The following is a 13280-nucleotide window of genomic DNA, read 5'->3' as shown; positions in this document are numbered from 1 at the left end:
TTTCCATTCATATCATTAGTTCCCAACTACTTTTTCTGGCATTCAGGAGGAAGAGAAAGACAGCATGCTCTGGCAGTCCAGCCAGCCCCCTCTCATAGGATTTAGCATCCATGTAAAGAAGAGGTTTGAGGTGAATAGCCCCTTTCCTTTTCAGGCCAGTTTGACTGGTAGCAGGATGTGGCATGGCTTGAAAGAAGGCATGAACAGAGTTACTGGGACAATTGACTGCGTTTGCCTGATTGACTTGCAAGAATGGGCTGTTTGACTCCTGGGGAGGAAGCCTGGAGAGGGTCGTGGTGGTTTGCTTCCAAGAGAAACTCAATGCAAAAAATTACAATGATGAAGGAAAAGAGACCAAAAAGTAGGGACAGCACCTGCTAAAGTCTGTATTTTATCTTCATAGTTATATAAGAATAGCATAGATTTAACATAATGGAATTCAGTATTATGTAAGAATAGCATAGGATTAGCGTAATGGAATATACTGATTTTTATTTTATTTTCTTCCCCAATAGCTCACTAGCATATTTCCATTTAGTAATCCTTTTTGGCAAGACAGTGAATGTGACTGATGGGTGTTCTGTGCAAAAGTGATCACTTTGCTGCTTATCAGAATAAAGTCTGTGCAGCAGATATAGGATGTCTTGTATCTCTTTTTTTTTTCTCGCTGTGTGTCTAAACGTTGTAGTTTTTATAAGAGAAATGTTGAGTTCCTGGTAATAGCCAGATGGTAGAGGAGCCTTCTAAAGACTGTCCCTGTGGGAAGTGCAGATACATGGTTTCAGGTGGTTAAATTGCAAGTTGCAACCTCTGCAAGAGGTTAAAATGCCCACAACCTACTGACTTTTATCACTTCCTGCCAGTAGATGGAAAATTTTATTCAAATGTTAGGGATTAATGCAGAACTTAATTGAACAGGAAGTTTCTCAGTCATTCAGATGATGGCTACAGTGATCCATACACTGTTATTTCTGACATTTCTGCCAGAAGTAATCTGTGGCTTTCTGGCTAGGGCAAGTTGCTCTTAGGGTTAAGGTGAATGATTGCTAGAGTTGAGGTACATGTGTTTTCCTGAGATTGGAAAACAAGAATGAAATGGTCTGTAAAACAATTTTTTTTTAAAGCTCAATTGCGGAGAAAAGGCTGCTCAGAGTGAAAAGAGAGTTTTCCTTCAGTTCGCATAGCTTTGATCTTGCATCCTCTTAAGTTTTAGCAGCTGGTCAAATTACTAGGGAGGGAGTTGCTGATATGTTTGGTGTTATTTGGTGTATCATAGGGAACAAAGAGCAGCTCTGAATTGATCAGAGACCAGGGGTTTGGGTAGTGACCAGGCGTCGCGTGAGTAAGGAAGCGGGAAGCTCTGTCATCTGAACTGTGCTGATTTTGTTTAATGCCTCCTTCTTGGGAACTGGGAAGTGAACAGGTTTTGCAGATGTCCCTCAGATGCCTGTAAAACACTGAAAATAATACTAAAAGAATATTTAAGCTGCACAGTGTGTCGTGCTAGAAGTAGTTTTGACGTCTCTGAAATGTAATGGGGACAATGCTCAAGTTTTCTCAAAATGGGTGGGGCCTGCATTAGATAACTAAGTTGCCTTCAATTCCACACAGACAGCAGCATGGTGTTGCAGAGAAGTGAAGTGGAAGGGGAGACCATTTTGTGCCCCTAGGCTTTCCCACTCTGGCTTTACCTGACTATCAGAAGACTTGTGAGGGTTGCTTCGTTCTTCCACCTTCAGCAAGTGCCGGCAGCAGGACATTGACAGATCCCTTGCCAGCAGGTGGAGATTGTGCAAGTGAACTGGAAATTGCATCCTCCTTCCAGTAAGGAAGGTGTCTATTAGCATTGAGTTCAACCTTGTTTACTTCCAGCACAAGGGACAGGGTTTAATGTGAAAAAATAACTTTGTTCTTGTGGTTTTCTTCTTGAAGAGAAGTTTGTAGACATAGGACACACTCAGACATCTGGTAGTGATTATTAAAAACCAAGCAAATGTAAATGAGTTCCTTATTTTCTTTTTTTTTATTACTATTTTTTTTTTTTTGCGGCTGTGGTTTTGCGTTTTAACTTTTTAACACATGGTGATGCTCTTCTCTGTGCAGCAGCAGCAGCAGCACAGCACAAAATGGCAGACCTGGCGTAAAGTTACTCCTTGGTGATGTTCTTCTTGCTCCCTGGTATGGTATGGTGGTTTTGGATCAAGTTGAGATGTGGGAATCTTGAGTCACACTGCTAGAATAGAGGGGCTGCCCTAATTTCTGGATGCAGGAACTGGAAACCCTAGTCTCCATTTGCCAAGTGCCTTAGTAGGGTAGCTCAGCTGTGCTCGGTAGGCCAGCTTGCAGAGTGCTCTGGTGAGGGGAATCAGCTAGCAGCCTGAGAAGAGGAATGCCTCCAGAACATGGGTGCAGGAGCAGAAGTAGGCTGTGCACAGGTGGGAGTGTGCGGAGAAGTCAGAGGTTGTTGCTTTTATGGTACTGCTGAAGTCAGTGCTCATCAGGGGGTGCTTGATGCTGCTTCACGCCAGTGTGGTGACTCCTACCATAGCCTAGTCCCAAAGAGTCAAGTATCATGAACTAGGGTGCAATCTCTGTAGCATGCATAGCCCAAAGAACAGCAGGGAAAGAGATGTATCCGGGACACAGCCCCCTCCAAAACAGACTTCTGGAATACATTCCTGCTTCTTGTTCATTCTGAATGAGGCTGGTTTTGCATTACTACGTGCCTTTGTAGCTTCCGTGGGCATATCTGAGCTGGCTCAGCTGAATGCTCTTGGCTGTGGTGTTAAGGGTGTCAGTAATACCCAGGACTTTGGGAGGAGCATTTGTATGTCTGCAGCATTGCTGTTAGATTCATTTCCATGTGAACTGAAGGCTTAGCCTGGGTGGCTTTATTCAGTGTGCAATATGGTACAGTGTAGACACAGGTGGAGTACAACTTGGAGCAGTCAAAGGTTGAAATACCAGTGCTTATGTTCTTAGACTAGAAATCAAGCTACTCCAGAATGGGAATTTTTAAGAACTGTTGCAGGACAAAGGAAGGGTGGCACCACCTGTCTCCGGTATTCAGAAGGATCTCTTCTGCCATCTATTGCCATGTACAGCTCACCACATGTCTGTGTGGAGAGGAAAAATTTTTGTCCAATCTCAGGTGTTATAGCCCTGAAGAAAGTGGATTTAAAAGATTCGTTGTCTTTCTCATTGTCTAGATCCCACACTTACTTGTAGAGGAATAAGGCTTTGGTCCTGGTTTTCTGGACAAGTCTGTAGGACAGTTGCTGCAGTGCGATCTGAGGACAAAAGCTGTAAGAAAACTGCTTCTTTTGAGCTTGATGGTCATTAAATGTATATAAATCAGCCTTTCTCCAGCTGCTAGAGTCTGAGCTGGAAGTGTGCCATTGTTGAGATATTTGAAGGTGGATGTGTGGTTTTGTAATTGTGTTGTGCTGGAGCTGCGCCTTGGTAACTCAGAGTTAAGTTTTGGTTTAAGCAAGATGAGAGGTTGTGACCCTGCCTACAGTGCTGCAGTGATGTGAATTGTGTGTGATAAGCATGGATGGACTGTTCTTGCATCAAGTCCAGTTAGAACCACTTGCAGCAGTAAGGTGAGAGGAGACCCATTCTCCTGGAAAAGGGTTACAACTTTGACTGATAATGCTTTTGTTTTTTTGGATTGTTTCTTGTTCCTCTTTGGTTCCCTGTATCCTGAAATCCATGAATGGCACTCAAGTCCATACTGGCAAATGCTACTTCTACATAAGAGTAGTGTCAAGATTCCCTGACCACTGTGGATGTTTCAGGGCAAAACCCCAGGGCATTTAGTACCTAGTGTTATTTACCCCTCCCAGGGTTTTCTAGAGGACTGAAACAGCTGCTGGATCCACAGCTGAAACCTGAATGCAGTGTTAGTTTTCTACAATTTCTTCTATAAACAGTCTAGTATGGGCCTTAGTCTAGCAGGCAAGCTCTCCATACCTGTGTGATTGTGACTGCTTTTATAGGCAATGTGGAGTATGTACAAGGCTCATTTATGGTGGCTGGAGTTGTCCAGTTCCTCTTAACTGGAGTTGAAGTGGTGGGGAATGGTAACAGTGCCCAGCAGCTTTTAAAAACTCCCACTTCACCCAGTGCTGTCTTGTGTGTTGTCTGAACAGCCAGCTGTTTCACTTAGTAGGTATAAATGTCTCTTCTAAACTGCATGACATGAGGTGGGTTTGGAGACTGCAAGTACCTTCTTGTAATCAGTGAGCGTTGCCAGGAGAAACAGGCAGTTCCAGAATTAATGATAATTGGAGCAGTTTTCAGTGAAAAAAGTTTGTGTCTAGGTGTACTTTAAATTAGTCGTGAAGCATATGGGTTAGCTCAGTTATTGTTCATTAAATGCTATTCCCAAAAACCTTTCTGTTGTTAGCAGGAGAGGAGGTTCTCAGAAACCAACTGTTTCCCATTTAAACAAAACCCACACACACAAAAAATCTGAAAGGAAAATGTGCATACATTCATTTGGGCTGAAGTTTTAGAGCAAGAAGTGTTTTTTACCTAAACTTGCCCTCCTAGGCTCAGCAATCAATGCTTGAATGGGCTTAATATTGTGCTTTCACTGGATCTCTTGAAAATTTTAGTCTGGTTTAAAATCGTGTTGTTTAGGCTCAATTTTGATTTACTGACCCATAGAAAGTAAAAAAGATGGAGTGAATAAAGGTCTTAGTAAAAACTGCTTCTGAAAATTGTTGCATTTAACCTTTCTGGAATGTTTAATTTACTGAGAAGTAGCCCAGCTTCTTTTAATCATATGACGTGATTAAGAATTACACTCTTACCTGGTAGTACAGGTCTAGATTGTGTCTTGGAATACATTATCTTGCAAATTATTTTGAAGGAGCCATATCTGAGAGTGACACCATACTTTGCACCAGTTACCTGCACTTGATATGTGCATGAATGGGAGCAACCAGGTCTCTTAACTTCTAGTCCCTTTCTGGTACAAGCAGGCTGGGGACACAAATGCTGATCGAGTCTCTGTTTCCACTACTGCAGACTTGCTGGCAGTAGTGACAGAGCCGTGTGCTATCAAATGGATAACAGATACCATTGATATCAGTCACCAGCGGTGTTCCTCAAGGATCTGTGCTGGGGCCAGTTCTGTTTAATATTTTTATTGACAACATGGATGAGGGTATTGAGTCTTTCATGAGTAAATTTGCAGATGACACTAAGCTGGGAGGGTGTCGATCTGTTGGAAGGTAGGAGGCTCTGCAGAGAGACCTGGAACATTTGGATGGATGGGCAGAGTCCAATAGGATGAAGTTTAGTAAGTTCAAGTGCTGAGTCCTGCATTTTGGCCACAATAACCCCTGCAGTGTTACAGGCTGAGGATGGTGTGGCTGGACAGTGCCCAGGCAGAAAGAGACCTGGGGGTGCTGGTGACAGCAGCTGAACAGGAGCCAGCAGTGTGCCCTGGTGGCCAAGAAGGCCAAGGGCATCCTGGCCTGGATCAGGAATAGTGTGACCAGCAGGAGCAGGGAGGTCATTCTTCCCCTGTGCTCAGCACTGGTGAGGCCACACCTTGAGTGCTGTGTCCAGCTCTGGCCCCTCAGTTCAGGAAGGACCTTGAGACACTTGAGAGCGTCCAGAGGAGGCCACGAGGCTGGAGAGGGGCTGGGAACACAAACCCTGTGAGGAACGACTGAGGGAGCTGGGGTTGTTTAGGCTGGAGAAAAGGAGACTCAGAGATGACCTTATCACTCTCTACAACTTCCTGAAGGGTGGTTGTAGTCAGGTGGGAGCTGGTCTCTTTCTCCAGGCAGCAGCTGACAGAGTGAGAGGACACAGCCTCAAAATGCGCCATGGGAAATACAAGCTGGATATTAGGAAAAAAAATTTTATGGAAAGAATAATAAAGTACTGGAATCATCTGCCCAGGGAGGTGGTGGAGTCACCATCCCTGGATATGTTTAAAAAAGGATTGGATGTGGCACTTGGTGCCATGGTTTAGTTGAGGTGTTAGGACATGGGTTGGACTTGCTGATCTTGGAGGTCTCTTCCAACCTAGTGATTCTGTGGTATGGGCAGAAAATACTATCCCAGTAGCTTTGGGCATGTGGGAGAGGAAATGCAGTTCAAAGGACTCCTTTGCACGCCTGCTCTCCTGCTCTTGGTGTGGTGCGGTTGATTGACCTGGCAGTGTAGCTCAAGACACAGTGGCAGAGGTGTGTGAATACAGATAGAAACACTGCCTAGTGCACCAGTGCCAAGACATGCACTCAGGTGTGCTCCAGGTCAGCCAACAAGATCTTGTGTTCTGAGGGGAATTTTTTTCCCCACCCCATTTTTTTTATTCATCCAAACGTTAACCCTCACAGTTTGGAGAAAAAAGAATATGCTTCATATAAGTTTTGGCATTATTGGTGTAGACAACTTGTTGAAGTTTGAAGCCCTGTTCATGTGAACTGGTGGTCTTCTAGAAGGTCACTGTTAGGAGGGAATCTCTTAGACTTGCTCTGAGGATTGAAAGGGTAAAATGTAGCTTAGCCATGTTTCCTGCTGGCACATGTGATAGTGATAAAGATTTCGTTCTTGTCCTGTGAAGAATGATACCTCCAGCAACAAGTTTTGCATGCTCATCTTGGGCTTGCCTAGAAGTGCCTGTAACATGGTTGACTTTGAGGTGGAAATTACACACTTGATAATCATCTGATTTCCAGCAGACACCTGGCTATTAAAGCCTAAATTACTTTTTAATTTTATTTTTAAATGATGGCAAAACATTTCTGCAGCCTGTCACGTTCAGGTAAGTTTACCTTGCTGAACAAAGCTGCACACATAAGTGATTTTTTTCTGTATAGACATGCTGTGCTGCCAGACCAAGTGCCACGTTGTATGGTGTAGTTACACAAATTACATACTTGGTTTATCACCTCCAATGAGACCAAAAGATGGTGCACTTCATCGAGATCAGTGGTACAGAGCCAAGCAAACCTCAGAGATAAATATCTCACCATGCCAGCAAAATGTCATAGCACTGAAGTAAATAACCCAGGTACTCAGCAGAGGGGAAGGTATAATGATGTTAGCATGGAGTGGTCAGAACAAAATCTGTGAGGTAGAGTGCCCAGCCGTGCCAGAGCTTTCCCCTAATTGTTAAGTGAAAGCACATTGCAGGGAGAAGGAAAATGGGAATTAGTCACAAAACTGTACTGCTCAAGCAGCTGCTTCAGCTATGGTTCCTATAGTGTTTGGAAACTTAACTCCTTATCCTGCTGTTATCGAGAAAAAGGATATATCAAGCTACAGAAAAGCAGGAAAAGACAAAAGCAAAAGTGGAGTTCAAGGAGTAAGTGAAAGGTAATGAGACCAAACAGCAAGGACATATGGTAGCACATACTAAGCAGGAAGTTTGGTGGAAACCTGCAGATTGCTGGAGGTTAGAGAATGTTTGCAGATTGTTTTGCAAATCACTCTTCACATTTGAGATGCTTAGGTACGAGAATAGCCTCTCAAACCCAGAATTTTCTATAAATAGATTAGTATGCATGCAAATATATTACAAATCTGATTGTGCTCTTTTTTTGTATGTTTTTTAGTACTTATGCTTTGTTTTCCCTTAGCTGTTATGGAGTAATAAACTGAAAAGAATCCGATTTTTGTACTGATGTACAACAAAATCTCACATACTGATAGTTTAATACTTGATTTGTGGCTGGCACAACATGCACTGTTATCTAGAATATTAATATTTACTAAATTTAACACAGACTGCTACTACTAGCCTGAACTTTGCTTTGCAAAGAAAAGACTGCCTTTGTGTATTTAGTCTTTTTTCCTAAATGTGAACTTTTTTTACAAGCAAAAGGAATGGTGTTAGGATATACTATTTTTAAAGATGTTCTGAAGCATTTTTAGTTAACACAGACTGTAGTGTATAATTACAAAGAACACAATTTGCTTAAAATATTCAACTATGAAGAAATTGTACTCTTAAAAATGCTCCAAAAAGTATATTTTGTGTCAGAACAGAAATGTTTTGTAGCCTAGTCTGACTTTTTGCAATCAGGATATTTTTGTTGTGGAGTTTTAATCTCTGGCTGAAATTTACTTTCTTAGACCTAAACAGTCAGTTCAGCAGAAGAGAAGCATACCCAAATGAGGTGAGACTTCCTCAGACTGAGGCTTTTTTGAACTTTATGTCATAGGTATGTATTTTAAGTCTCTCAAAAGAAGTAGAAGGAAAATAACATTCTGTTGAGAGAAGGTGGTTTACTGTTTATTTTTAAATAGTCTAGATATTTCTGGCTGTGTGTTGGACGTTTGCATGACGTTTAGATGTGGGATTATTTTAAGTTCTTTCCTCATCCTTTTCCATCTTACGAAGGTTTTTCTGTTTGCGTATTTATAAGCCTTACATAGTGTGTACCCTTTCAGTGAGGACAAAGTGAGCAATTTATTTTGAGGACGGAAACAGGATTTTTTTTTGTTCTTTGTGCTGCTCATGCCAATCTGTCTGTTGTTGCCAAATCCACACTAAATAGGTCATTCCAGCAGAAATCCTTGCATTAAGAAGCAAAGAGCAAAACCATGGTGATGGTGTTATGCATTTAAATAATCATGGATTCATTTAGGTTGGAAAAGACCTTTAAGATCGTGGATCTCAACCATTAACCCACCACTGCCAAGTCCACCCGTGTCCTTAAGTGCCACATCCATGTGTCTTTTTAAATGCCTCCAGGGATGGTGACTCAATCACTTCTCTGGGCAGACTATTCAATGCTTTGCAACCCTTTCTGTGAAGAAACTTTTCCTAATACCCAGTCTAAACATCCCCTGGCACAACTCGAGACCTTTACCTCTGGTCCTGCCACTTGTTATGTGGGAGAAGAGACTGACCCGCCCCACCTGTCTACACCTCCTTTCAGCCTTTTGGTTGTGGAGAGCAATGAGATTCCCCTGAGATTCCCCCTGAGCCTCCTTTTCTCCAGACTAAACAGCCCCAGCTCTCTCACTCCTCATTGGGCTTGTGCTCCTGATCCTTCATCAACTCCACTTCCATCTCTACCACCTCAATGCCTTTCTTGTAGTGAGGGGTCCAAAACTGAGCATAGGGTTGGAGGTGTGGCACTACCAGTGCTGAGTACACAGGCACAATCACTGCCCTGATCCTGCTGGCTACACTACTTCTCTGCAAATTTTAGATACCATCATACATACACACACAGTTTCTTTCTGAGCACTTTTATTGCTTCTTTTGTTCCTTGTTCAGAAGTGGTATGTGAGAACAACTTTCAATGCTTCCTCTGATGTAACTGTAGTGAAGAAGGAGGGTACAATTCTTCTTTGGCAGCAGCTTCACACTTAGATTGGATTAAGTGTAATGTGAAACCATACCTGAAATAATTGGTTTTATGCTGCTGGAGGTTTTCATGGGGACATACAAGTCTATTAAGGTGCATACAAGCCTTCAAAAGGGAGCAGTTTTAGTTGTTGCCAGCGTTTTGAAATACTTGTTTTTTCTTTTCTGGCCCATCTTTGAAACTGGTCATGTTTGCATAAATCTGAAGCAAGGGCTGCTTAAGAACATGTCTTTTTCTTCCTAATCTTGATTGCTCATCCCCATACACTGTAGCAACAGAACAGTTTAGTTCTTGCTCACCGCTCACTTTGTATGCACTCTTAGGCACTGAATTAGAAGCCTGTGGAGCACATATGTGTCCATGCAAGGAACAGTAGTTACTCCAGAAACCTAAAGGATGCTGTAGTCATAAAAGAGTGCTTTCATTTACTAGTGTTTGTAAATTGAACCAGTGATATTTACACCCTGTAACTGCTCATGGTTTTAATAAAAGATGGATATTTCATAACGAGGTCTGGTTTTATGGTGCTGGTGAAGTCAAACTGAGCAGATGGGAGGACAGCAATCTTCAACTCTGGTTTGAGAGGAGAAGCATCTTGGACACATCTGACCATATAGCTGCAAGTCTCCACAGCCTCCTTGGGGAAGCAGCAAAAGTTCATGGTTGTAAGTGGAGGGAACACCTGGAATTATCTCTGTCCTTGCTGAAATCAAGGGGCCACTATGGGTAGTGAAGAGTCTGTGATGCTGCCAGGCCAGGCTTCATGCCCCGTGGGGATTTTTTTTTTTGTCCCAGAAAAGAACACTAGCAGACAATGTACTTTCAAAGACAGACAGAACCAAAAGTACTTTTGGTTCCCTAATTCATTTCACATCTATGCCAAATGTGCAGGTCAGTCTGTAATCCTGTTCCAGTGCTCTGGGAACTGATAATAGGGATGGTGCAAACCAGCATGGATGATTCTTGCTGCAAAGAGTTAATTTTGAACCATAAAACAGGCTTAACCTTTACTTTGTGGGGTGGTGCTCCTCTTGCTTATCACTGATCACATGAGATTTGAGCAGGTACAGAGACTCAGAGAGTGGGTGGGTTAATGTTTTTAACAGCCTGGCTGATGAAGCACATCAATGGGAAAAATTGCTGTGCAGAAAGCTGGGGTGCTTGCTAACTTTTATAGTCTGTTTTTTGCCCAAAGAGCCTATGTTTTGTGCAGAACAGAAGCCAACACAAAGCGTTTTTCTCTGGCTGCATGTAAAGTTTTGGTGTTAGAAAAGTAGTTGCTTGAAATTAAAATGCCATTCATCCTGCACAGGAGTCCTCAGTACGCTTAAAGAGATGGGACTTTACAAAGAAATCTGAGTAATTTTTTAGAAATACAAGCAGATCTATACAAGACCTTCATTCTGGAAAGATAATTGTTCATAGATATGAGGAAATATTATGTGTTAAATAGTCTTTTAGTTCCAGTTCAAAAATTATAAGCAACGTGATAAAAAAATTTGTAAACACCAGGTTATGTTTGCCATAGAGGAGATTAAAAAAAAGCAGTAGGAATGGCTGGCATGTTTTGCTGTTTAGGGCAGTGGGGGGTTGGAGAGTGAGGACAAGGACAATTTTATGCGTAGTTTAGGGAGCAAACTGCTGAATGCTACTTTTACTCTCTGTTATCATTAGGCGACGTATTCATACAAACATTGCTGGGATTTTCAATTTTTTTTTTTTTTTGCTATCTTAGTGACAAGATTGCAGAACTTTAAAATACGGTAACAAACCTCTTGTTACCCAAATATTTAAGGCTAATACCCTGGAAAACAAGAGGTTTGCCAATTATGTGTTTCATCCCCACTGAATGATAACTGTGCTTTCCTTAAGTCATAACAGTCGAGTCTGCCGTGGAGTGACAAGAGCTGGGCTTCCCTTCAGTGTTATTTAATATGTTTCACTTTGACATTATGTAAATACTCTGCTATTAGGGAATAAAATGACATAAAATTGCATCCTTTCTCAACAAGGTTTTAAGTTCTTTCTGTAGCTTCTCTCCTTTTTGAAGCTGTAATAAAGATCATAATTAGAATCCCGGTTGCTTAAGTGAGAAATTAACATGTTCTTATATGCTGAGCTGAGCCAGGTTCCCAGTGAGACCCCCTCCGGGTATCTGTCCTGCCCCAAAATGCTTTCCCTAATACCAATTTACGTTCTAGACATATTAAAGAAAATCATATTCATTGCTACCTAGCAGTTAATCAGAGCCTTCAGATAGGCTTGAAATAATTTGCAGCCAACTGCCAAAACCACCTGCAGCCGTTCATTTCCTGTCGCTGTACCCGGGCAGGCTTTAAAACTAATCAGAGAGTGTCAGTCCATTGCCCAGTACCAGGACTGAACAAATTCGTTCCGTGCGTGTCTTTCAATCTTACAAATTTATCCCAAATCATGCTTTACCCCACTGCTGACCTCCTTGCTTACTTGCTCCTTGCTTGGGCTGTGCCCAAGCAAAGAAAAATCTAAAGCTTTTGACCTGATGTTTTCCCTGTCAAAAATATATTTTCCTAAAGGTTTGTATTTTTCCAAGAACTGGGCACAAATATATATATACCTTATCTATAAATATATATTTTACTCTGAAAATAGCATTCTAGCAGATTGGAATAAATTAAAACCTTAATGGGGCTAAAATAAACCTAATTTGTAATTTAATTAAAAACAGAATGCAATGAGCACTAACACTTAACAAAAAAAGAGGCATTTTCATGGTACAAAATACAGATTTAATTTCTAAATAAGTGAATGGTAGACTGTAATTGTATCATGTGCAAGAAGACACTCAGAACATATGAAACAGTAGTCACAGATTTTGCAGTCAAGATGTTCCCTTTCTGCTTTTCCAAATTGTAGCAGAAGATACCAAAGGGTAAAACAAATAAAATATTGTCTTCATACTGTCTTCATTGACCCAGCTAGGGATTTGGTGAGAGATGGATTCAGATATCTGTCTCCCCTAAATGGTGTATTTTTTTGTTTTCACACATCCAGCAATTTCTGCCTAATGTGTTTCTGATGTGCTCTTGTTCCCACAGGCCAAGGCTGCAAGCACAAAGGAAGTTTGCTCAGTCCCAGCCAAACAGTCCCAGCACAACTCCAATTAAGATAGTGGAGCCGTTGTTACCCCCTCCTGCCACTCAGATTTCTGACCTCTCCAAAAGGAAGCCCAAGACAGAAGATTTTCTTACTTTCCTCTGTCTTCGAGGTAGGTGTCTGGCAGGGCGCTGGGGCACGGTCTCATTCACAGAAGGAGCTGTAGCACTGCACAGCAAGCAGCAGCCAGGCAAATACACTGGAGTTGCACTTGAAGGTATTGTGTGCATTTCAGCTCTCAGCAATTTGACTGTATCTGCAGCAGGAGCATTCGAGTTCATGGTTCTGAAGATCATAAAATGAGGCTGGTAATAGTGCAAAAAGAAATTTCTTTTATGCTTGGCTCTCTGCTACCCTGAGTGGGTTTTTGTCTAGCTCTCTTAAATCCTCCCCATCCTCTTTTGTTTTGTCTGACTATAAACTGAAGAAGTGCTTAACTTGCCTGAGTACTTGTTCCTGCAAGAGAAAATCTGCTTGGAAATTCCCCTTCTCTACCTACTCACTGTCCTTTATTGTTCAATCTGAGTGAGGCTTTTCATCTGACAGTGGGTGGAGGGGTTGCCATTGTTCTTGTCTGCCTCAGGAGCTGGATTGTTCCTGTGGTGATAATTAAAACAGGTGAGCTCCTCCTCTCAGCAGTCCAAGTACAAATGAGGCATCTGAAATTGTGGAGTGAAATACTTGAATTATCTCACAGTAACAGGTGCCTGAGCCTGTCTGGAGCTGTGTGGAGTGTCAGGGATCCATGGGCTGTGTATCTGCAAGTCTGCCTGTCAGACTTGGGGGCCTGAGCGTGAG

At 42.1% G+C, this 13280-nt stretch overlaps 1 protein-coding gene across 1 annotated transcript in view; it reads left to right on the top strand.

The window, feature by feature from the left end:
• The window catches only part of JARID2 (jumonji and AT-rich interaction domain containing 2), a 210241-nt gene that overhangs the window by 138614 nt on the left and 58347 nt on the right, over positions 1-13280 (top strand). The window contains exon 4 of the mRNA XM_063403007.1: positions 12425-12594. Coding sequence (XP_063259077.1) covers positions 12425-12594 — 170 coding nt within the window. The remainder of the gene's footprint in view (positions 1-12424; positions 12595-13280) is intronic.

The sequence above is a fragment of the Prinia subflava genome, chromosome 1 (genome assembly GCF_021018805.1).
Source record: "Prinia subflava isolate CZ2003 ecotype Zambia chromosome 1, Cam_Psub_1.2, whole genome shotgun sequence".
NCBI lineage: Eukaryota > Metazoa > Chordata > Aves > Passeriformes > Cisticolidae > Prinia > Prinia subflava.
This window is presented reverse-complemented; position numbering and strand designations above follow the sequence as displayed.